This window comes from Lepisosteus oculatus, chromosome 29 (genome assembly GCF_040954835.1).
Source record: "Lepisosteus oculatus isolate fLepOcu1 chromosome 29, fLepOcu1.hap2, whole genome shotgun sequence".
Lineage (NCBI taxonomy): Eukaryota > Metazoa > Chordata > Actinopteri > Semionotiformes > Lepisosteidae > Lepisosteus > Lepisosteus oculatus.
The window spans coordinates 2971738-2998114 of NC_090724.1; the positions used below are offsets into that span (position 1 = coordinate 2971738).

A 26377-nucleotide genomic window follows, 5' to 3' on the forward strand; every position below is an offset into this window, starting at 1 on the left:
TAATATGTACATAAGAACAGTGGCAAACAAAAGACTGCAATTCAGCCAAGCAAGCAAGCCAGTTTGGCACTTAGTATATAATTGATCCACGCATTGAATGAAGCCAAGTATCCCCTTCAATAGCTTGTTATCAGATATTAAGGGTTTATATATGCATACTGTAATATAAGGACATACGTAGAAGAAGCCAAACCTTTGTTTCACCCCTTGGTATGAACCAGGTTATGCGGTGAGCGTACAGACAATGGGTGGCACACAGCGCAGTGGTTCTCATTGCTGGGCTCGGAGATCCACTCTGCTCCTGAGGTATCCGTGTGGAGTGTGTATGTTCTCCCCATGTTCACCTGGGTTATCTCTGGGTGCTCACGTTTCCTCCCACAGCCCAAAGTCCTCCTGGTAGGCTACTTAGCTTCAGGGAAAATGGGCCTGGTGTGTGTGTGTGTGTGTGTGTCTACGCACCACATTCAGGGTGTATCCTGCCTAGCATCTGTTGCTTGCTGGGATAGCCTCTGGCTCCCTTATATATAGACAACTTTCCCCCCCCCCCCCATAGGGGGCGCCATTGGCACAATTGGCTCTGAGAGACGATCCACATTAAAATAACGTTGCAGTATCTGGCAAGGGTTTGTTATAACTACTTAACGACACAAATCTACATGACAACTGAATTTAAATGAGCTTTTATTTCCCTTTTAGCAAGAGCTGTACAGCTTACATCAGCAGACTGTCCTATTTCTCTCTCCACTGCCATCCTCCCTCCCAGCCAAACAGGAACCTCAGCAAGTGCTTCCCAACGCCAGCCAGTAAAATGAGGTTAACTCTGTTCAGGTTTCACTTCCCTGCTCACAAATCACAAACCGTACAGCTCAGCACCGAGGTATCCGAAGTGACTGACCAGTGTTACGGTTAGAGTTCGGTCAGCTTTCTCCAGGACCAATTGCATCACCTGATAAAGCACCAAAATGATTTAAAATAGTTACTACATATAACAATGTCATCTGTATAATCCACTACACAATGTTGAGTAGTATTAATAACAAGAAAGTTAAAAGAAGATTGATGAACACCATGAGCTACAGGTACCACACACAATGCAAACAACTAAGATGGAAGAGTGCATCACTGAAGAGACAGAAAAATCCACAATCGACCACAGGTATTTCCACTCAAACCAGTCTATCTCCTGCCCCACAGCCAATGAAAGACAACCAAGATGGCTGTCTATAGTCCTTTGCATAATATAGAGTACGGAGCAGTGATTTTTAAAAGTGTCTTAATTGATTATGTTTTCTGTGCTTTCTGAGAAAACGTAGATACGTTTGGCTGCGGAGGTTCTTCTTTGAATAAAAGAGGAAGATTTTCAATACATGCAGATATACATAGGCCCATATTGTTTCATAGATACTGTGATCCACCGTATGCTGTACACATGCATTTCTTTGTCTACTGTATTCATTTTTCCAAACATGGGACACACAACTAGGCACCACAGCTGAGTTACAGACTATGAAAACGAAGACCAAAGTCACTGCTCATCTACATTTGCATGATTAATCCCAAAAAGTCGACTTAATCTACAAGGAGGCGATTTGTAGTAGCAAGCTGTACTTTTATCTGAGGATCACCCTTACTCACTTCTTCCACTGTGAAATAACCGCAACCTGAAAATGTGGAAAAAAAACTCAATCAAACTTTCATGTAATTTGTGATGCTGATAAAAGGGCAGCCTGTGAATGCTGCAGAGTCACTGGATGTTGCAGTAACTGACTGCTGCTTGGCAGGGCTCAATGATCTGGTGTTGCAAACAACAGCCTGCTACTCCAAACGTCTACATCAGCGGTTCCCAGCTCTGGTCCTGGTGACCCACACACCTGCTGGATTTCATTCCTCCCCACCTACATTGGATCATTGAAGCCTTACCTGATCTAGGAAGTTGCTTCAATTGAATTAGCATTTTGTTTCTAGTCACAAGTTTGGGACTTTATTTCTCTTGTAAATTACAACGGTTAAAGCTCCATCAAGTTTAAGAGCTGGGAACTAACATTGCAAATTAATTTTATTCTTATTACGTCCTATATCTCAATCTTATTCAGATTAAGTCAATGAAGGGTTTGACTGTGTAACTGAGGGCTCTGCTGGAACAAAAACCAGCAGGTGTGTGGGTCAGCAGGACCGGGACTGGGAACCACAGGTATTCGTCAACAACAAAAGAAACACAGAAAGGTAGACTTGAACGATAACATAGATAGAGGAACTGATCTCAGCTAACATATTTAACTTACTGTCGAAGCTAGAAGCCCACAAGGAAGCCCACTAGGACCATGGGCACCTTTACAGTACAGCTTCTTACACAGCAACATCAACAAGTGCCCTGACTGTCCCATGGTCTGATTTACACTAGAAAACAGGGATCAGTTGTGTGAATGAGCTCCACATACTGTACACGCGGTCTGTGGCCTGCAAGATGGTTCCTACAGTAGGTCAACCACAGCACCCCAAATAATAAGTATTGTAGCTGATAATACCAACACAATATTTTTATTGATACATGTATGAGTTCTAACCAGCTGCATACTATCTGCTCTCTGTTTGCCAACTGGACACTCTTTAATGGATTAGTTTCCAGGGCTTCCAAAGGTCATAGGTCAGAGTAGTTTAGATGAAGTTAGCATGTGATTCATAATGGCAGCGTATGACTTTTGGACCCAGGGCAACATTATGATCTTCCTTATGGACTGCTAGACACTTTAAGTTCAATTGAATTTGTGGTACTTTTTTATGAAAATGACAGAATATATTATTTAGTATGAATAAGAAAAGTTTGACCATTTCAAACACCTTTGAAAAACAGAAAGAGACCAAGATGTACCAAAAATTTGTATCGAGAGTTACACGTGCAATCATACAAAATGTAGAAAACCTGAAGAATCCTCCTGTTAAAAGTTCAGTGTGAACCTCCTTTTTTTGCTACGTGGTGTAGTGGATAGCAACTTCAGTTATAAAAAAGGTTCCAACAAACTACAAAAGAAAACAGTCAATGAGAAAGAGGGAAGTCAAATTGTTGTCCACAATTATCTTCCTTCTACATTTCTTTTCAGTGTTTCAAAATCATGTTAGTTTCGGCTCAAACTGGACTTTATGTTGAAAGAAAGGTTCAAAAATCGTTTCTTTGTCCATGTGACCACAAAATGGAAATGGCACGTCACCAACGGGCCAGTATGTAGTGAGCCCTGCTTGCTCTCGCCCAGTTGGGGTTGACCTCGGAGGTGACCAGAAGGCCTCCTCATGGCACAGGTCTCAGGCAGGACATCATTAGCGCTGCGTCCTCTTGTTGGTTGACTCCATCCTGAAACCATTGCTGAGGTTTTTTGGGGTAGCAGGGACTATGGTAGGTGATGCATCGTGCTCATTGGTAGGTTCCACAGAACAGCTCTTTCTGGGGGGTCTTGGCTTGACGACAGCCGTTTTCGGGACGGCTGAGGCTTGTTTGTGGATGTCGGGCTTGCTGGAGTGATGTTTGGAGGCTTTGTCCGGACTTCCCAGAGGCCTTTGTGGGCCAGGCTGGGGGGATTTAGGACGAGGCTCCGGGGAGCCAGTGCTGGGGGAGTCCTCCGCCGAGGCCTGCCTGTCCTTCACGGCGCTGTGCCCTGGAGCACCCTGGGAAGGCTCTGTCTGCATGCTGCCTTTTCTGGGCGCCTTGTCCACCTGTCCTCCGGGGCTGCCTGCCCGTCTGTTCCCCCGGGAGCCCTCGTGCTGGCTGTGGTTCCCGATGCGACTCGTTGCCACGATGGCCTTCATTGCGGCCTGTGAAGACGTGAAGAGAAACGCAAGCCGTTGGAATAACGCACCTGATGAGCCATTTACTCTTCACTACCTGGCCAAACATCCCCCCTGGCCTTTACCAATCCTGGCCTCCTAATAATCCCCATCTCTGCTCTGCTCTCCTCCCCACTGAGAGCTGGTGTGTGGAGAGACTACTGGTGCACTCTGGCTGCCGTCGCATCATCCAGGTGGGGCTACACATTGGTGGTATAGGGGAGTCCCCATTGTCTGTAAAGCACCTTGAGTGGAGTGTCCAGAAAAGCTCTATATAAGTGTAAGGAATTATTATTAATTATTATTATTACTACCTGAAGGCAGATCACATGCAAATTAGGAAGAGTTAGGAAGTTTTTTTTAACAGATCTGTAAATGACATAAGAAAAACAACATCGTGCATTTCCAAAATTAATCAGAAAGGTGAATTAAAGACAAATTAAGAAAAAAAAAACAAGATACCACCATTCTTTCAAGCCTGAATTCATTTAAATGTGTGATTTGTAAGTTTAGGATAAATATATGGTTTTGGAACTACAAATGACGCTGAATAACCATATATAACCTAGACCACACACTGGGGAAAAGTCTGAAAGCACTCTATTATCAGTTCTGATATCTATGATGTATCTGTGGTTGAGAAACAGTTTTTGACCACGGTGCGGTTATGCCAGTAAACCTAACCCAAGCAGAAAAAAAAACAAGTGAAGTCAAAGTCCGACCTTCAGTTTGCGACGTGCATTAAATTCCTGCAACTTCCTCTGCGTCGAGTCCATGTGGGAGAAGCGAGCTGCTTTACCCAGCACCCAGGGGTGTTGCAGTGCCTGCTGAACAGTCAGACGCTTGTGTGGATCCAGCACGATCAGCTTACTGACCTATGGGGCCAGCACACACACAGCTCAGGAAACACTGACCTGTCTAATTCTACCCTCAAAGGAAATGAATAAACCTAAAATGAGCAGGTGTTTTCTTATATTTAAAAAATAAACTGTGAAAGAGTGATAGAAAACTGCAAAAGGCATGAGTGCTTGGGTTTTAGTTTTTTCAAAAGCTGAAACTAGTTTTGAGTAAATCGGACAAACAATTGTTTTAAATGAACAAACGTATATTTCGTACACCTTAAACTGCACAGCAAAGACCCATGGAACTGAATTTACGGTGTGATACAGCAGAGGTTTTTAATTTGAATCTCATAAAAGGGAGTCATTCTGCTTTACGTCAACAGGACCATTTTTAAATCACAGCTGTTAGGCTCATTTCTTAACACAAAATTCCTGCTGGGCTCCAGAAACCCAACCAGGCTGATTCCACACATGAAGATTTTGCTAGATTTTTGTTGTTGCTATTCAAACAGTAAGTTTTTTTCCATGAATTTAAACTCAGTAAGAGCAAGATCTTTTCTGCTTTTAAAGTCCAATTCACAGTAGCCCCTCCACAGATGTTTGAATAATTTGAAGTTTCATGAGCTTTGATCTCTTGTATGAACATTTCAAAGAAGCACGATGAAAAGGGTGTGATGGACTGGCATCTGGTCCCTCCCTGTGTTCTGTACTTTCAGCATAGGCTGCCCTTCTTGGGGAATAAGTGGCTTTCTGACAACAGAATGAGCGGATGAAACACAAGGATTAAACAGATGTGTAGAGGTAAGTTGGAAGTTAGGTTAAATTTGCCTTTTGCACTCATCAGCAATAAGGTGAACTATCAAAGGCCTGAGATTACATAGTAGTGATTGCAACTTGTAAAACCTAAAACATTACTAGCCCCCACTTACTAGGCTCAGGCAGTCTCAATTCCCCAGAAAAATGACTCACCAGGTCCTTGGCGTTGAGGGAGACTTCATCCCACCAGGGGGAGACAAACTCATAGTCGCAGTTCAGAATACGGCTGTACATGTACTGATCCCCCCTGGGGTCGAAGAATGGTTCAAACCCACAGAGCCTGAGAAGACCAAAAGCAGCCACATGTCAGGAACGTAGTTCACACTAAACCTGGACAATGCTTCATTTATTGTCAAACAAAATACTTCGTTAAAGAAAGAGTTTGTAAGATGCATGATTTATTGTCAAACAAAATACTTCGTTAAAGAAAGAGTTTGTAAGATGCAGAATGTACATCCCTCCCATGAGCACAAACTGCTGACTTTACAGTGAATTAAATTTCAGATGGTAATGTTTGGCTTTTAATAGCATGACTATAAAATTATGCAACACTTACAATATGTACAAAATGACCCCCACTGACCACATATCCACTTCTGGCCCATAAGCATTGCCTCTCAATATCTCAGGAGCTGAAACAGAAACACTGGTCAAGTATTCTTCCAACTGGAAGGACATGTAGAATGAGTTCAATGTGGAAAACATTCGACACACAAAACATTCTGCACATCAAATATGAGTAAATCAACCTAGTATACTTCCTGCAATGGTGTGGTCTGGTTTCAACCACTCACCAACATTTAAAAAGAAAGCGTGTTGGCTTACATGTCAGCTGCTCACCTGCTCTGAACAAGTGCTCTGTATTATGGCAGCTGGGTAACTTGTTCCAATAGTATTCAGAACCTGTATGTTCATGTGTTCTACTGGAGGGACTAAATGTTAGATAACCTGATGTACCCTCCACCAAGATTTTCAAGTCATCATTTGAGCTACAGCTAAATAGAACAAGCTTCTTCATCATACCTCAATCTTTATACCTGAGGATAATCACACCTTTGTAACTACACGTGTCCTCATCATAAAATGTGAGGCTGTGTGCATGCTTGTTGTCACGCATAGATGAAACCAAAGCACCTGAACTGCTGGTGCTGAAAATGGACATACGCACACACACAGCTGAGCTGCAGAGAAAGTTAGGAGTCGAAGAGGGAGGCCAGAGGAGGTCAGAAGGAGAGAGATCCAGGGTGGAGAGTGTCACTCACCACAATAGCCAGGGGTGCCACACACTGTCTTCATGGTGACCTGCTCGTCCACAATCTTGGACAGGCCAAAGTCCGCTGCATACACAAAAGCACATAATGAGTGGTAAGAAACACTCAAGTCCTCAAGTCATCATCTGAGCTCCAGCTAAATAGAACAAGCTTCTTTATCAAACCTCAATCTTCACACCTGAGGATAATCAGACTTTTTTCAACCTTTGTAACTATACCTGTCATCATCATAAAATGTGAGGCTGTGCGCATGCTTGCTGTCATGCACAGCTAGCTTTACACTTGAATTGAAAGCAACATTTTAATGTATTTTTTTATCAAAAGGCAATTAGAGATAGTATTCAAGGGGATGACAATTTTAGCATACCATCATACCCACTCCTTCAAAGCTGGCTTATGTTTCTCTTGACAACTGACAACTTCTAAAGAATGCATGAGACTACAAGGAACACAAGCAACTGGCTAGAATACAGCGAGAGAAAAAGGCAACAGACATAGGTAGCGATACATTAAATCGCCAGATGAAATCAATCAACACATTGCTCACTGTTCAAGTACCTATCTTCAGGGGAGCGTCCAGTGACAAGTCAGCATACAGCAGGTTCTCTGGCTTCAGGTCCCGGTGTACCACTCCATTCTCATGCAAATACTGCAATGCAAATCACAGAGAGCCAGTTAGTAACATGCAGCCCAGAGCTAGGCGCTATCATGCAAATAAGCAAGCGTTCAGAAAGTGTGGCGCGCATCTGTGGTTGCCTAAAGATAATAACGAATCCCTGGATATAACCACATGACATGTGGGTGTCTACCTGCTAGCTGGTCATGGAACCATTGTACGTCAGCAGTTTGAAAGAGAGTGAGTGGCTAGAGGCTTGTTATGTGGATGTAATCTACAACCATGCTTGGGACGAACCGTGAAATACGAAGGCTGCCAGGATTTCCCTCTTATCACGCCAGAACCAGATGAGTGGACTTCAAACATATGCAGAAGTTTGCGTGGAAAATACCACACAAGCATACAATTCATTCTTGCCCTTCTAGCGTAAGGACACGGGATTTACTACACAACCCCGATTGTACTCCTGCAGTTATTGGAGTCTTCAGTCTGGCTGTTCATAGCTAGCACGGTCCTCAAAGCTCTTGGCAAAGTCTCGTTAGTGTGACAAGTGAAGCTCTCCCTGCCTCTGATGGGATTCGATCCAAGCACACAAAGCACCACTTCAGAGACAGCAGACAACTTTGCTATGCCCAGTGACTGGGCCCTCTGTCGGTGCAGTTTTACACTGTCTAGATTCCAGAAGGTGGAGATATCACTTCTGGAACTGGCTCAGTGCCTGTGCCCTGCTGCATTTACATACTGTAGGCCGGTATACAAAAGCTCAGCAGTACAGTACAGAGGATTCTCCCTACAGCAGGATCAAGTTTAATCTCTTAGCAGAACTCACTGATGTGTGCGTATGTACGGGTTTCAGCACAGTTACAACACCCTCCAGTTACTTTTGCATAATCATAAACGACGTTTTTTGTTAATGGTTTCACCACGTCACAAAAAATAATATGAACACAAAAATATATATATCCCGCATATATATTATATGAGACTCGCAGGATGCAGAGAACCATGTGCATTTTAATTTTCCAGAATGTATTTAATTAGCTTCAAAATATTTAGAAACTGAAGTCCAAGAATTAAGTATGTAACGAAAGGGCAGTTAAGGGTACTGCATGTTCTGATGTGCACAGCTTGGGCCACTGACATGTAGCAGATGCAATCTGTTAAAGTATGAATAGAATCCTGTATCCTACTGCTACACTAATTGGTTGACAGTACATTACCCCTCCATTTGCAAAACAGTGATAGCACCAACACTAATAAAAAGATGCCAATTTACTGCGCATGTCAGTCAGGACATTGTCATGTAGGACTCATTGTCACATGACTTAAAACCTTTCCCAAGAATGGGTGCAACAGATGGTTCTCTCTGAAGCTCAGGGATCATTTTATTTCTACAGATTGGTAACAATCAAATCCAAATCCTTTCCCATTATATAGCTTTGCTTTTCTGAGTATTTCAACATTTGACAGTGTTTGAAAAGCTCCTTCTCCGACTGTTTACCACATAGCCTTTGCTTTCTAGCACTGAGCCACTGAAGACAATGCAGCCTGAGGCTCTTAGTATTGATCGACATAAGCTTTTATTTATATAGATGTTGCTTAATTTAGCTATTCTTAACATTGGCTGCAGTGTGTTTAAGTAGCCCCAGCTCTCTAACAGAGGCCATTCAGGTTTTCGAGTCCATCCGGGGTTTTTTTTCTCTTTAGTCCCATAATCATAAGAAGGTAACATAAGAATATTTAGAAACAAGAGGAAGCCATTTGGCCTGTCTCGCTCATCTTTGGCAGTAAGGAGCTAATGGATCTGAGGATCTCATCCGGCCTTGGAAGAATACAGAGAATCAGCTTCAAAAGCATGGCCAGATAGCTTGCTCAAAACTCCCACCTCTCTTTGGGTAAAGAAGTGCCCTTTGTTCTTGGTTTTAAATGCACTTCCCTGTAGCTTCACCTTGTGGCCTCTTGTCTGAATTTCACTCTTCATTCTTAGGAAATCCGCTGCCTTAACTTTGTCGTGGTGATGGAGGATTTTGAACACTTCGGGTTGGATTTCCTCGTAGTCGTCCATGTCCCACTTGAACAGTTCAGTTCCTTCCTACCATCAGTGTACACCATTCCCTTGAGCCCTAGAATATATCTGGCTGCTCTTCTCTGGACGGCATCCAAAACAGAAATTCCTTTTATATAACATGGTGACCAAAACGGTACACAACGTTCTAAATGAGGCCTTACTTTTTTCTTATATTGATATTGACTGATTTGATTATTTGATATACTGTTTAAGTTCTACACTTTTAATATACTGTATATATCTAAATCTATACAACCTAACATTCTGTTTGCCTTTTTATTGCTTCCCTTCATTGTCTAAAAGATTTAAGTGATGTTTCAACAAATTATTAAGTCTTAAATCATAAGTGGCCTCTTCAGTTTCATAGTTTGTCTTTGCTCCTTACAGTACATGCAAAATCCTGGACCTGTCCATGTTAAATGTTACCTGCTAGATGTTTGCCTAGTCTTGAATTTGAGCTATATCTTTTTTTAAATTTATTTCATTAGCTGTTTCTACTGATGTTGCTAGTCCTCTTCATTTGGCATCATCTGAAAAATTTAACTACTTTAGTAACTGTACCAGAACCAAGACCATTGATATAAATTAAGTAGAACAGTGGTCCTAATACAGATTCTCCACTAAACTCCATTAATGTATTTATCCCAATTTGAGTATACACTCCTTATTTGCACTCTGCTTTGTGAATTACCCAATTCGCAATGCACTAACGTTTTGCTGAATCTCTACCAGCTACACATGATGTACTGGGAACCACCCCCTACAGAAAGAGAATTTACAAACCACATGTTCACAACTCACCACGGGTGCCCCATCCTGGAGTAAGCAGTAGTGCTAACTCTCACGCAACTACTTAAACCCACAATAGTCTAGCACACTAAGACAGAGCTCCTGAATAGACTGTTATTCATTGTTCTACTTATTAGCAAGGGGCTTCACACCTGTCTTCAGCTGAAGACAACAGACATAAAAATAAATTTAAACATGTTCCTCTTGAGCAACTCAGATAAGCACAGAAGCTACTGTCAGCAGCAATTGTCAGCTGCTATGTTCCATTCCAGCACATTAGCAACACACACTGTCTAGAGAGAGGCTGTTAAGATTAGCCCCATTAACTTCCACTGAAACTACTGCAGGCTAAGTGGCAGGCTGAATGCCATTAGCGCTAATGGAAAAAACATTACGAGGATAATATTGATAAGCTGAAATAAACCTCACTGAACACATCACACGGTATTCATTTTGCCTTTGCAGAATGACCCCCATCTCTGATAGCCATTCTCAGATACACTAGGTCTGAACTTCAAACGACTCTATTTACTCACATGAGACAAAGGCCCTGTTTTTCACTGTCTTGTCAGTAGACCACCTCCAGAACATAAGGGATCCCACTGTATGGAGCAGAAAACCTCTCTGGTGGCAATCAGAGACAAACAGAACGATCCGAACTTCCCACTTCTCCTATTCAGTGAAGATGTTGTGGCTCAAACTGATCATCTTCTGTTGTCCATCTCTCTTTGCTGTGCCCTATGGCTCTATGTTCATGCAAACACAGTGGGCTGATCTTTCAAAATAATGATCTTCCAACCATCACAGCTTCCCAGCTTACTGAAACAATGTGGCAGGTCAGAGATAAATGGGACCCATGGTCAGAGATGCATGTCATCCCATTGCATTTTTAAGAGTAGGCCTTAAGAGAAAATAAGAAGCACAAGGCTGCTACATATCCATTCATCCATTTTTAACCACTTTCACTGCGTGGTTACAAGAAGGACACAGGTACACCCTGGACATGACAGGAAGCCAGTCCATCGCAGGGCAGACAGACACAAATACATACAACCAGTCACACCAGGGGAGGAATCCGGGGCACCCGGAGGAGACCCACACAAACCTGGAGAGAACAAACAAACTCCACACAGACAGCGCCCAGGGCCCCAGCGCTGCAAAAGAGCACTGCAAACCACCACGCCGCCCACTTTTATTTATTTAAAGCGGAGATCAGAGAGATCAGGAACAGCAGATGAAATCGGCACACACTGCATACACTGAAGGCCAGATACTCTGAGAAATCGAAGCCCGGTCTCTCGCAAGCACGGGTGCTTGCATGTACATAATCGGAAGCGGTGTGCATCAGACACGCCAGACGAACAGGCTTCTCAGGCACGCACAGCCCCACGGGCACATACAGCCACACTCTTGACAAAAACAACACTCTGGCATGGCGACATGCACACGGGGGAGGTTACATAATAGCACCGCCCACGTCCCTGCTGCCTCTCCTGCTCGGCCAGGGTATTAAAAGCAAAAAAAAAAAAGAGATGGATTCTGAACGGATTAATCCACATGCTCAGGAGCTGGGAGAGCCGCCCAGTACTACCTTTTTCTCGTGTGATGACAGCACTGACCCATATTTAGCCAGGAAGCACAGCTCTGGTACAAAGCCCTGGTCTTGCGGTCCTACCCACTTTCAGATAAACCAATGTGTCTGTTTGGCTGCGAAGCGCCGGGAGATTTTCATCTCTCATATCAGTCAATTCCACCCCCTGACATTTCAAGGGGCACTGGTGCCATTTTCTTTCCAGTCATTGTGCACTTGCTGAATGCAATTCATAGTGTAATACTGTTCTGAATAAAAATCAATATACAAATGAAGCCTCAGTGTTTCTTTGGAAGCAACTGGACTTGACGAAGAGAATCTCTTCAAGGTGTTTTCATGATTGCCTTTCTGCGTGTCTGCTTCGGCATCCAATGAACAGTTCATCTGATACATACAGTATGATGGTAATTTCTGATGCCCCTTTCCCTTTACACTGAATGCACAAATTAAAGTCTGCAGAATCAGACTGGTGTTCTACAGCATGAAGTGCAGTCTGGAAGACTGGGTACAGTGAAGGCATTGACAAAGACAACCCAGTGACTTCTACAGCATCAACACTGAATCAAAACCAGATTACACAGGGGCAACCCACATAGGAGCACTTTTAAAACTTTCTTTTTAACAAAAAGGATTGCAGAAGTATGGAACAAACTACCCAGCCATGTGGTCAAAGCCTGTGAAATAGCCTGTACCGGGTTTCCAAGAAACTGCTGGATAAGATCCTTGAATCAACTAGCTACTGTGGCAGACTGGCATAAGAAAATGATGCTGTTACTGGAGGCCACTTCCAATAGAGGCTGCAGTAAGTCCTCTAATAACATATAAATAGCCACACTATGGATGATTGACTTATTTAAAGTGGATCCCAACAAGTACAGAAATAAAGAGGACCCACACATCAACGCTAATGCTACTTTCAAAAGAAGCAGCCAGGGGAAATAAAAACTCCAAACAGGAAGGCGAACTGGACCCTCCAAAAGAGCACTGAGAGCGCGGACTTACCGCCACGGCCTCCAGGATCTGCTTGATGACGTGAGCAGCGTCTCGCTCGCTGTAATAGCCCCTCTCCACGATCCTGCGCGAGAACGGCCCGCCAGTGAGGATCGCAGAAAACCATTCCGTACAACTGAGCCTCTCAAAATTCCACCCTTCTCTTCCTTCTCACCCGCATGGTACAGGTTACATGTTTATAGCAGAGACGTTGAAAAGAGACCAGGTCAGACAGGCCTTCCCACTTAGAACAATGACCTCCTTAGGAACTGTTTTACAAACTAAAGAACAAGTAAAGGTTTGTTCCATGCTGAGAAGAGAAAAAAAGAAATAAAGTTTCGGCTGTGCAGCCGTCTTCTCACACCTGAAGAAGGCTCCACAGCTGAAACGTTGTGTTTCTTTTCTTCTCTTTTTAGCAGGGAACAAACCTTTACCTGTTCCTTTGCAGCCTACGCATGCTGACGCACCTCCCTACTTGAACTACTTTGTTTTACAAACTATCCTATCAGACTGTGAGAATTCTTGATCGGGGGACAGACCTGTCAAACAGCTCTCCTCCGGTCACCAGCTCCAGCACAAGGGCGATCTCCGATTCTGTCTCAAAGATGTCCTTCAGCCTGATCTGGGAGACACAGAGGGGGCCAGTCATACTGTGGCCAGTTCAGTTAACCACACAAGAGCCACATTACTGCCGGGTCTGTAACTATACTGGGCTCACAAGATGCAATATTCATGATGACATTTACAAACCCTCAAGAGAAAGTACACTATGCCATTTCCCGTGAGTGTGGAGGGAAAGGTTTGACAGACATCACTATTTATAATTGTAATCACCAGACTGCCAATACTACAATGCATACTACAGTATATAAAAAGCAGTGAAGCATGTATTGTATTAAGTGTATAATTCAATGATAAAGAGGTCCTTTTTCCAGAAACAATCTGCTTCCAGTACCAGGGTGTGACACTAGAATCATCAAGTAGGCTGAGTGTCAAGGACATGAAACAGGATCTCATCTCGTAATTATTCATTCTTAAATTCAATTTCAAGCAATATCTCACAGGTTAAGACAAATTTGAAAGGAAGAACATTGTGAAATTGTTTTGCAGAGGCTTATGGCCTCTGCTTCCTCACTGATAAAAACACTGCTGGAAAAGCCAAGAAGATAAAAGACAAGTGGGAAGTAACTGAAGCAGGAACTGAAGGCCACAAGGAAACACAACAAGAAATGAGAAGCATTAGCTGACAGTTATCATTCTGGAGATTTCAGTAATGTTTTTTTGCTGGGAAAAAATGTAAAGAAAGGTCTTACATTTTTTGCTTTACGAAAAAACAAAAATAAAGGATGACTTCAGGACACTGCCCAGATTACTTACTATATTCGGGTGAGAAAGACGTAACAGGACGCCAATTTCAGTCCTCACAATTTTCTTGTCAATCTGAAATATAATAATTATAGTGTAAAATTTAATTTTCCAAAACTCTCACAGAACACTTGTCTAATTTTTTACATTCTACTCTTACAATTGCGATTATTTTCCAAATCTGAAAGCTAATTTGGGTTTTTGTCAATTAAATCTCCATTTCAAGATTGTGATTCTGGTCGGAAATGATGTTTTATCACTTCAAATGTGATCAATATTAAATGGTACTTATAATACTTATGGTATAGCTCAGTCCCACATACAGTATGTGGAATATTTCTGTGAAAGAATCTCTCTGCAGAGCATGTTGTTTACATAGTAGTGACACTGATCTAACGTTTACAGAATATCCATCCATTTTCTAGCTGCTTCCTCCAGTTCAGTGTTGTGGGGAGCCGGAGCCTATCCCAGCAAGCCATGGGCACAAGGCAGGGTACACCCTGGATGGGATGCCAGTCCATCGTAGGGCATACAAAGACACACACACACCACGGCCAGTTTTCCCAGAAGCCACTTAAAATCAACCTACCTGTATGTCTTTGGACTGTGGGAAACCAGAACACCCGGATCAAACACGCAGAGAACATACAAACTCCACACAAATGGCTCCCCAGGTCCGGAATTGAACCCAGGGCCCCAGAGCTGCAAGGTAGCAATGCTGGCCACTGCACCACCTTGCTACCTGTTTACAGGCTAATTACTCTCCAAAAAATGAGTAATGCTTTACTCAAATGAGGGAAAAAATGCCATCACATCTCCTTCATAACCACTGCACAAGATTCTATCTTTGGCCGTTACTCCACAGGGGAATAACCCAAACTCCAAAAGTGCTCTCCCTTCTGTTACATGACGTTACTGATCCTGTCTGCCCCGGGGAATAGAAACCGCAGGGCAGAGACGGTGTGGAAAGATGGTTTGAATGGCAGCTACTCACCGTTTTCTTTAGTATCTTTGCTGCGTAGGGCTTCTGAGTCTGTTTCTCTTCACACCTGAAAACTACAGATGTGGCCCCCCTAGGAAAATCACAGAATGAAGGCCTAACACAGTGAGTGAACCATCCCTGCAGACAATCACATTAGCCTGACACAAGGTCACATATCCCTTCAACACAGAGGTCAGACGGCCTCCAAAGACCAAACCAAACACTCTATCTGAGCTGAGCCACCGTGGCTATGTTGTGAATACATAGATTTTACTCTGTGTGTTTGAAAATAAGGGGTGAGGATTTGAGGGAATTATTTAACATGCATCAGGTGACCTTGGAGCTTTTCCACTAAGTTATTTGGGGAAAAAAGGGGGGTATTAATTTACTCAAAACATTTAAACTCAAACCGAGTGTTGGTTGAGCTACTTGATCCCAGACAAGGCCTCTTATACTTGGAAACAGGCACAATGGAGGTGAATTAGGTAATCATTTGTTAATTAGTTAAGGACAGAAATGGTCAATTCCTGTATGGGAGTAATTAAGTCTTTTTGGGATAAAGAGCTTCAGGGGTTAGTTGGGTTTTGAAACGTTTTCTAAGTGGGAAGCATTTCTTATCACAAAGACTCTTGCACCATAATTCTTATTGGTAGATGATACCACAGGGTGGAACAAACACCATATTCATTGGCTAAAGAAGAGAAAATTTAATAGGAAGCCGATGCAGATGTATAATACTGGATTTCTGATTATTAGGGTCCTTGACCAAATGCTGATTTCCCGCCCCCTTTAAGTGTCTGTAAATCTCTGCACCCTGCTGATATTACAGTATGTTGCCTTTAATATGTGGCTTGGTCTTGCTGAGTCCTGTCTTTTAATCTCCTTTGCAGATAATATTGCAGCCAGATGTATATTTCAGTTTTTTTCAGCCTGGTGAGGGGGAGGAGCGCTTTGGAGGAAGGAAACAGGAGTTATGACATAACTGCGATTTAAAAGCATGTCGCTATGTATGTATATTATCTAATATCGTTTTCCTTTCTGAAACAAGGAAAGGAGAATTTGTTGCAAGTTTGAAAATGAACGGCAGATAAACACACACAATTGCCAGTTTAACTGCACATACTTATTTGTGTTCTACTAAAATTTCATATCATTTCAAGCTCATCCATCACAAACCGAGCTCGGAACTGGCAAACTGGATTGTTTTCTTGGAATATGAATCTCCATGCAGTTGGTTTCTTCCCCTGGTGCAACAGCATGCTGAATCAAAATACACCTGTTTTCACATTGATCCATGACTCCATCTGTCCAGTCTTTTTTAAATGTCACCACTTGTGTCCCTGTGATCTCTTTCTGTAACTATTGCACAGGAATGGCATTTGTATTGAAACATTTTGAATTGAACAGCAGGTCCAATTATGCAATCAATAATCAGCCTATTTTGACACTTCTGTTATACTCGTTTACCTTCCCTACCACAAGAACTGAAAACTACAGGAGCAATGGGGTGCTCCAACAAATATTCACACTTTTTCAAAAGAAACTATTTCACTGAAAGCTTGGCTCTTTCAGAGTACAGTTTGAAACTGGAAAAAAAAATCAAAATTAAGAACAATAAATACAGGAGCAAGTTGTGATGATGTTTAATTGTACACAGCCCAAGAGAAGCTATTGATTTTGAATCAACATCCCTAATAGCCTGACAAACGCAGCAGGGTTCATGACCTCTGTAGCATCCAAAATACAGCCTCTGCTTCCAAAAGGACAAAAACAACCCACTGCAGGCTATCGATGAGGCTTAACAGGGGACTTCACTATTCAATATACCACACACCAGTCCTTCCCTGTTTCTAACGAGACACTCTCACTCGAACAGTTTCCCCCTCTTCCTGTGTCTTTTCCCCTCCATGCTCCCCATCTGAGAGGCAGCATTAAGTCACTTTTCACTTTTTGCGGTTCTCTGCAACATTCTTCATGTACCCCAGGGAAGGCAAAGTGGAGGGCCCAGGCTTTGCAGGATGATTTGAGGAAATAAAATCAAAGTGTGTTCCAACCATGGAAAAACTGCCCTCTGCTCTCTATGACATAGTGCTAGGAAACGATGAAAACATGGATATGTTCCGCTGAAATTCCAGTACTTTAGGTAGATGATAACTTTGGCTTTTCTTGGACTTCAATCTCCCAATTCTCCTTTTTCTTATTGTTCACTTCACAGATGTTCTTTTACAGTCCAGTCAATGCTTTGATTACTTTATTTCTTAATCGGGCTAAGTGTTGAGGTTCTCCTTATTATGGATTTGTTTGAACTAAGACTTGCAACTGAACGAAAGAGCCAAGTTTCCTTTAATAGACGGGCTTGTATTTGCCTATTTCTGTTTCGTCTTCCCTTTCCACTTTTTTCTGTGAAGTTCTAATAACTAAAGACAAAGAAACCAGCCGTAAGAACATTTTTAAGCCCAGCCACTATTCATTTCTTCCCCTGATTGCATGGCGGTGTGAAAATATGGGTTGTGGCAACAGCACATCTTACACTTTCAGAAAACACATTTATGAGGCATGGAAGAAAAAGAGTAACGACTTATCACAATGAACAATCGATCTCTCGGGAAGCTGGAAAAAAGAAAAAGAGTTGTGTCCCTTTATAGATTTGTACATTTTTTTTCCTGGACTGCTGTGTTCCACTGCTGTCTCAGGTGTTTCTGAAAAGCCTGCCTGCCTGTGTGAGGAAATAGCCATGCTGAAGAACGAATTCCCTTCAATCATGCCACCTCAAAGCTAAAAAGCATGATCCGGTGCCCAGAATTGGATACACTCAGTATGATACAAGATGAAAGTACAACCTAACAAGAGAGAATAGAATCTGCTGCTCTCTCACTGCCTCTCGGAAAACTCCCCGAAGATCAGGACCATTCTTGGACATCTTTCCATTTTTTATCAGTCATCCAGTGGCTCACTAATTAGTCCATTCCTCTGATTTACACTGTAGACACTCATCTCCCCAGCAACCAGCATGCTTCTTCCAAAACATCAGCTCCTAACCACCTTCCCTCTCCCAGGAGACATACAGCTCCAGGCACAGAGCAGAGAGGAAAGGTGGAGAAGGTGGGGAGTGGAGGGGTAGTTTTTATTGTTTCCTGCAATCAAAAGAGAACTATCCACCTGCGTGAAACCATTATTTCCATGTTCTTGAATACTAAGGGACACCTTTTTTGCATGACCACTGTCTTTAACATCCCTTCACGTACAGCTTATTTTGACAGAATTGCAGTTTAACTTTCTTCAGCTTCTTATGCAAAGGGATAACCATGTTTTCTATGGCCCTTATATAAAATGCATATTGCTTAATCTGTTCTTTTGCCTTATAGTACCATATATACCTGAATAAGAGCCACACTTTTTTCCCAAAAAATTTCAGGGTGGTACAATTGGGCTGAGACGTATATCCGAATACAAGTAAAAAAATAGAAAGTTGATCTGGTTGTTGACGTATTTACCACATTTGCACATACTGTAACAGACCATCATTTTGTCTGATTCTGGCGTGTTGTTGTGATCAAGTGATTAAAAAAAAACTTCCTAAAAACCGTTTGTGTTGTCTAAAATGAAGAAGAGATCAGGGCACACTTTGTGTTCAAGGAGGAGGTGATCCTGTGTGCTGAACAGCATGGGAATCATCAGACAGGAAGGCAGTCTGGGGTGTTCAAGCTGTGCACTAGTGCATAATACGATGGAGAGAGATGAAGGAAGAGCTCTTGCTTGAAAAAGGAAGCAAGACAAGTTTTTAGGGAAAAAAGCATGGTTTGAAAGCATATTTGCATTTTGTCTTTTAAACTCTCCATTTTCCTTTATTTATAACCAAGAGAACTTCTTTCATTACCACTAATTATTCAGAAAGGTAACTTGTGCTTTATAGAGTTATTTTTTCAATCTCCACAGTTCCAATTTCTGGGAAAGCTTATATTAGGGTAAATATGGTGTTGGGTATGAAAAGTCTTCATCATCGTACAGGATAACAACACATTACTGCTATTGAGTTTCATGCCAGTGTGGACCTGGAGAATTCTACATCTTTAAGGAAGGGTGATGAAGTTCCTTTAGTACTAGGGAGCCACAAAAATGTACACAAGATGTTAGGTTTCTGGGACTGTTCCTGTATACAGGGATTCATATTCAAATTTTTAAAAGAAGATTTATTAAACTAATCTGTGCCCATACTTTTGATCTTTGATGATCACTGTGCCTCAGGATTTCCTAAGTTCACTTAATTACCAACTTCAAAGAACTTCTGTCAATATAAATATATTTATATTTCCCACTGCATGGCAAAATTCCATCTGCTCAGATGACAAATATTTCATCAGCACTAGGCCCATGTAAAACCCTAGAAAGCTCCATGTCCCAGGTGGCTCTTTGGATCGGAAGCCACAGACTGGTGACTCACAGAGGCTATACTGAAAAAAAAAATGGAAAAGATGCAATTTCTGATTTCCTGGCAAGAATGGAGCCAGATGGAAAACAGCAGATGAAGGGTCTTATCTTTCTCTCCCAGCTCATGTGGTCTCTCCAGTGGGAGGCCGAAACCTTTCATATCTGAGGTTCAATCTGCCACCCGGACTGAAGAGCAGTGCTGGCATTTTTCTAGGGCTTGCTGAGACCAAAGCTTGGGCCTGCCAGAGGGCGCGAGAGCACACTCAGTTCATTGCACACAGAGCCCATTTCCACCATCCAGTTCAACTTTCCTAGCACTCGTCTTTCCTCATCGCCACAATCCTGCAAAAAACAGCCTGACGGATGACCAATGTCCATATTCGCCTCACACCTTTCAAGCCATAGTCATAAAGTACAGTATATTTTGAAAGTCGACGGCACTGCTTTGACAAAGGAAATCAAGAGGTCTGGGGAAATAAAAAGGAAGCTTCCTTTACTCAAATTTGTATATTAGGTATACGTATGCATCCTCTCCTTTTTCATAAGTAAAAACCCAAAGGTGGGACAGGCCGGGGTTAAGTTCAGCAAGCACTGCTGTAACACAGCTCCAGACACCTGGTTATGACTTTGGCTTCAAACTCTCTGGACACTCCATGTTCTCTCTATGGTTTGACAGGATTCTCTAGATCAGGCGTTCCCAGTCCTAGTCCTGGGGGCTCCCTAACTACTGTTTTTTGTTCTGGATGAGCACTCATAGTCCTTAATAGCCCTAACAATTCATTTACTCTGCACTCTTTGTTTTCAGTTCCTTAACACGCAGAAGGTGGCCTTTAAAGTATGGTGCTCACATCTGAAGAAGGCTTCACAGCCGAAACGTTGCGTTTTCTGTCTTCTCCTTTCAGCATGGAATAAACCTATTTCTTGTCATACTTTTAAGTATGGTGGTTTCTTAAGTATCTAAAAATCTCGAACCTGACCTTTGAGCAGAAAAATAAAGCAGTAAAGGTTCCAAACAAACAACATGTGAGGATTCAGTTCAGTCAGGGGTTCAGCTGCACTGAAAACCAGGATGTGGGAGGGACTCCAGGGCCAGGATTGGTCTGTTGTGGAATCTACAGTGTTTTGTCCCCTTCTGGATAGCTCTGTAACAGACTGACTGTCACCCAAGATGATATCAGGCATGTCCATCTAGTTCTAAGTCATGTCCTGTGCTTCTTCAGGAAAACATTTTGTCTTGTCATAGTCCTTAACATTACATAGAAAAAGATTCCTTATAACCCATGGCTGGCTGGATGAATAAAACAGAGGCAAATATGGTCATGTATAAGAACATAAGAACAAGAGAAGGCCATTCGGGCTTGCATACCTGATTGATAGTAAGAACTGTAGTTAGTTCATCCAAAGATCTCATTCTTGAAATAAATCAGGGTATCATCTGCAACAAATAGCTGGGTATCTTTCACATTTGGTAGGATAAATACTGTATGGAATTTGTCCTAAAGTATCTAGTGCACAACAACAGGAAATGTTTAGGGGTGTCTTCACAGAAACCTCATCAGAGAGTCAGTGGAGCATGAACATCGGCGAGTGTATCGCTGAGCTCCTCCCCCAGCGAGGGGTTGTGGGAATTCATTCATCTCGAAACCCCGGGTGAATAAACACATTGAAGTACCGGCAGTGTTCCACAAATCCATAACTCCACTGCGGGCTATTGGATGTCCTTGAGTAAAGAGGCACAGGGAGATTGTAGTTTTCTCTTTAGCATCAAAGACCCAGTCTGCATCACCTGCAACCTAATAAAAGGGAGGGATAGAAGCAGCTTGGAGGCATGATTTTTGTTCTCTTTTCCATTATTTTGATTTGCCATTCTAGCTTCCTCTTCATGCAAAAAGACATTCCCATTAGTGTGTGCCCCTGAGGGCACTCGGCTGCTGGGTCTGCAGACGGTAGTGTGAGGTGTCAATGCAGGCTCTTCTAAATGACTTGTCTGGTAGTGGTATTAGGTACATCCAGCACCACCACAGAGGTCTCCAGTATAGGATATTACCCATGTCAAAACTGACAACAGACCATTGTGACAGAAAATGCATTTTAAAATGAATCTTCAAGCCGTTCTTCTTAGAAGCTTCAGTATGTGTCTCTTCAGTATGTGTCCCTTCAGTATGTGTCCCTTCAGTATGCATAATGATCTTGAGCAGGGGAGCTCAACTCCAAACCTGAAGAGCCACTGTCCAGCAGGTTTTAGAGGGCTCGTTAAATCCCCAGCTTTATCAAAACAAGGAAAGGCTTCAACTTGTCCAATTAAGCAAATAATGAGTTCAATTAGGTAACCACGGACTCAGGAGGAAGGACAAGAATAAATCTTTCAGTACTCCAGGACTAAAGTTGTGCCCCCATGCTCTTGGGCTTCTGAACCCACTACAGATCCACTCCAACCTGATAACAGATAACCTTGTTATCTGTTGCAGGCATCCAGCTCCTTCAGTTATTAAGAGCTCTGCACCCAGGAGATGTGATAAATCGATTCAGTTAAGGTTTAAATGGACCAATTTGTCCCTTCTTCACAGCCTTCAGCTCTTGACATCTAATGAGATGGAAAACCTGCAGGATTTCAGACACCAGACTCCTGCATTACACAAACGCCTCAATAGGATCTCATGTTTTAATTACTCTATGAATCCATTTCAGTTGGATTTATAGCCAAAATGTTTGAGAACACTTGCATCAAAACTGCAGTGACATTTCAGCCTAAGATCAGAAATCTACAGTACAACTGCAATTTAATCAGAAATCATGACAGGTTGTTACATCATGGATAGACTGAGTAACATTTATTGCAATGCATGACATTGCTTCAAGGTAACTGCAAGTATATCATTTAGGAAACTGAAAGAAATACCACAGCACAATGGAAAATATGGTATTGAAAGTCCTGATACCTGATGTTTTTCCCAGCTCTTAATGATCTAATAATGAGCTTAACTGGGCCAATTAAACTTTTCAAAGGTCTTCATCTGTTGAACATTTAAAGACACCTATAAAAACCCTGATGGAGTTTGTCTCTGATAGGCTGGAGCTGTGCACCAACTGTATGGACTAACCTCATTGAACAATAAAACAGCAGGCTTACTTACTTAAGTTCACAAATTAAAATACCAAGGAGAACTTGAAAATCTATTTTAAAAAATCGAAATCCTAATTGTTTAAAATCGTGGAATTATTCGTGGAAAGGGGAAAAACTTGACGTCCCTGCACAGGCTCAAATGCGAATCCTTCGGATTTCTGTCGTCTCTAAACTCGGCTGTCACGGCCGGTCCACGAAGCTAAGAAACTTGGTGACATTTTTTACGGATTTCATTAATTGATATAATTGATAATTGATTAATTGATGCTGTTTAAGACTGAGAAAATGCGAGTTTTAACAGTACCTGATTGCTGGTTGCGGAGCCTGTAAAGTAAATGACTCGTCTAGTAATTTCTTACTGCGTGTTTGTACACAACACAGCAGCAACAGCTGCTTCAAGAGCTTAGGTTTTAATTGGCGCAGTTGGAGCCGTCCCTTTGCCTTAGTGTTCTGCTACAGAATAAAAAGTATGAACCTTTTTTTCTAGGAGGCCAACAAAATTAAAGAACCACGATGAATTGCAAGAACTTTAATTCACAATCTATGTAGTCTAGGAGTAGTTAGTTAGCTACTGTATATAGACCACCTATATTCTGCGCTAATGCAACAACAGAATTTGTATAAATACTTCTCAGACACACACTTTTTAAATAAAAACGGATTATCACGCTTAATGACTATATATATATTGACTTTAATCACCTGGAAAACTAACTTTACGAGTTAAAATCCGAATTTTGACGCCTGGCAACTAGCTGGTTCAAACAGGCCTTTTTGTTGTTTTTATTATTTTCTCGAATGTGTGATAATTAATAACCACTAATGCATGGATCGTGAATGCATGAAATGAAATAATCCGTTGACGGCTGAGTACTGTACCTTCCTAATTCCGGGCCCATGCTGTAGTAATTCCCGATGGCAACATCGCGACGGGACCCGTCAACCCAGTACTCCACCGGATTGGCACCGGACCCGGATGCGGGCATGTTGTCTGCCAAAATTAACACACCTGCACGCTCAGCCCGAACCCGGCTACTTCGAGAGCACCGGGGCAAAAACACCCACAAGAAAGTCGCCTTGGGAGCACTAAAAATTATCTTCTCTCAATCCAAGCCAGGTTCGACAGTCGAATCGCAACTCGATCGTCAACGCGTATTAATGAAAGTCTTGGAGGAGGGTTTCTTCCTTGTGAACGAATTCGGTTAGCCGCCGCAAGGTTACGAGTTTATTTCTTCCAGGTATTCGGCATTCTGTCCATAAGCCCCTGACAAGCAAGATGCATTTTAAACATTGAAACGATACACGCTTTTTATTTTATTTTTAAGCAGAGTCGGGCAATCCGTATAAATATTCTAGCTGATGCAATTGCTCAACTAGTTATTAAAAAAAGGTCTGTCTCAGCCGACTTGTTTAATCAGTAGTGGGCCACGTCTTCCCATCAGAAGTAAACAATTCATTCCGCTGTGAGTTTTCGATTCTCGAGCCACGGTCTTCTGATTTTCTATTTATTTTTCATGTATTCAAAACCACGCAGAAGTAACATTTTGTACAACAGAAGGTGTGCTGTCAGCCAGGCGTCATTTTTGCCTTGTTATTTTAGTTGGAACATCCAAGCGAGCTGTCGTACATAGGATGCCCATCTGCAAATTGCCAGGCTCCTAACCCACAATCACTCCAAGCCAGTCACCACGACAACAACAACAGCTTCAGAACATTGAGTGTAATCTTCCGATCCACTATCAGATATCCCAACTCGGCGTATCACCACCCATGCACCGTGCACACTCTCCCACCTGTCCGCCAATACGCACGGACATTCACCGAAAGACTGCGGAGAAAAATGTGCAATTCCACCTGCCCTCGGCCTTGACCGGTTGCTCCAATCAGGAGCTTCGGCAAAAAAAAGACCAGGCTGGCTTCCAATTGGAACCGGAGATGTCAATCTGTCGGGGGAGCGGGGCTTGATGGTTCACGCCGTGCCGCCCCCCAGTCGGTACATACACGGTCCGGTTGAACAAGAAAATGGTCACTCTTAAATAGGTGATGTTTTCTGAACATCACCAGCAGCGCCTTGAGAATCGATGGACTAGTTAGTTATGTTATATTTAGCGGTCCTTCCAAGCCTTTATGGTTGCAGTAAAACAGCCCAACATTAATACTCCGCTACAACAGATCAAAGAATTTAATCTTTAAAAATTCCATAATCTCACAATTCCCGGGACTGATTAAACACAGCCGAGACAGGACCGCGAACAGCTCCTTTTTACTACGGCTGAACTGTCTAATCCGTGACATTTAGTGCACACGGAATAGGGAAATAAACCAAGGTGGGGGAAAAACTGAATCTTCTACGATAAAAAAAATGGAAAAACAGTTCAATTTCCTATCAGCATATTCGTATTCAATTATTTATTCTACATACTTGATGAGATCTGCGGTGTTAATTGTCTCAGTAAACACGCAGAGGCACAGATAAACGAGTAACTAGTACCGGAATATAGCGTGTTCTGCAGGACGTCTGCCAATCCGCAGCAGAAGCAGGATTTTGTCGTCGCCATTGAGTGATTTAGCAAATGTGGACAGAAGCTATCCTTTTATTAGAGCACTGCTAGTCACTAATATTCGGTATTCTGTCCACAAGCCTGTGATACAGGTGTTCAAACATACATTTTGTCAGCAGATCACCGTGTAAAGTCTGATTTATTGATTTGTAATATTAAATAATGGATTTCCTGAGAGGCATTGCAATGTTTTTGACAGCTGTTAATTTTGCCCATCTTTAAATAAGATGTTCTAGTTAGATATTCTAACTAAGATGTGTGCAGAAATTACTACCAGGCACTTCTGCTGTGATATTCTGGGGACTCTTAAGCACAGCATCTGCCTTTTCACCAGACCCACTAGACTCCCAGAAACTGATTTCGATGTGGAGGATTATGAAAAAGGAGATGCTGAATGCAAGGCTACAGTAATTTGTTGCTGTGGAACTGTGGCACAAGCCATGTACTTAATCTCCTGAGTGCACAATTCTCCACAGACGGCAGCAGGGAAGTTCAGCACAAATACAGTAGGTGACACCAGACCAGAAGCACAAACCAAACTCCACCCCAAAGTCACATTTCCAATCTCAAGTGACCATTGAATTTCCATCATTTTCAGTAACATTAAACTTGTAGACATTATAAAGGTACAATATACTGTACACACTCAGCACGTGTTTAATGAATGTTTATTATCTTTATGCCATTTTTGAACAAAAAGAAATTAAAATTCTCCTCAATCTCAGCATTTATTTCTGTTTTTCCCAAATTATGATTATTATTGTAGAAATTCCCTGCCTTGGTCCAAAAGCTGGGACGTGAAAACGAACTGTGTTTCAGATCCATGCAGGAGCAGTAATCACATTGGAGAATGACAAAGACGCAGACAAGAGAGACTTATGCTTCGACACAGTTTATTGCACCTAAATACTACCTTCTTTCCACCTTTATTCAAAATCCATTCTATGCAGATGTTCCTGCCTTGATCATCATAAACAAAAAGCCTTGTGCTGTTGAGAGCTGATTAAGGTGGACGGAGGAGGCTGAGAGAGGCTCATCTGGATTAAGGTGCACTGCCCCTGTATTAAATCAATACCAACTGGGGAACAGCAGGTGAATTAAGTGTGCTTCTATTCCAT

The 26377-nt window shown here is 42.3% G+C and overlaps 1 protein-coding gene across 3 annotated transcripts; it reads right to left on the reverse strand.

The window, feature by feature from the left end:
- Positions 1-664: 664 nt before the first annotated feature.
- LOC102698371 (calcium/calmodulin-dependent protein kinase type IV) lies at positions 665-24644 on the reverse strand. 3 transcript variants are annotated; one of them, XM_006639933.3, is made up of 11 exons: positions 23578-24644; positions 15159-15237; positions 14177-14239; positions 13339-13421; positions 12812-12884; positions 7304-7394; positions 6737-6811; positions 6031-6106; positions 5628-5754; positions 4539-4691; positions 665-3804 (listed from the first exon to the last, which is right to left on the reverse strand). In XM_006639933.3, exons 1-11 carry the CDS (start codon positions 23682-23684, stop codon positions 3313-3315), a joined length of 1419 nt encoding a protein of 472 aa, XP_006639996.1. In that variant the 5' UTR covers positions 23685-24644; the 3' UTR covers positions 665-3312. The 3 variants fall into 3 exon arrangements, with proteins under 3 accessions (XP_006639996.1, XP_069042064.1, XP_069042065.1); XM_069185963.1 differs by lacking the exon at positions 23578-24644 and adding an exon at positions 23003-23129; XM_069185964.1 differs by lacking the exon at positions 15159-15237 and having other exon boundaries at positions 23578-23597.
- Positions 24645-26377: the final 1733 nt, after the last annotated feature.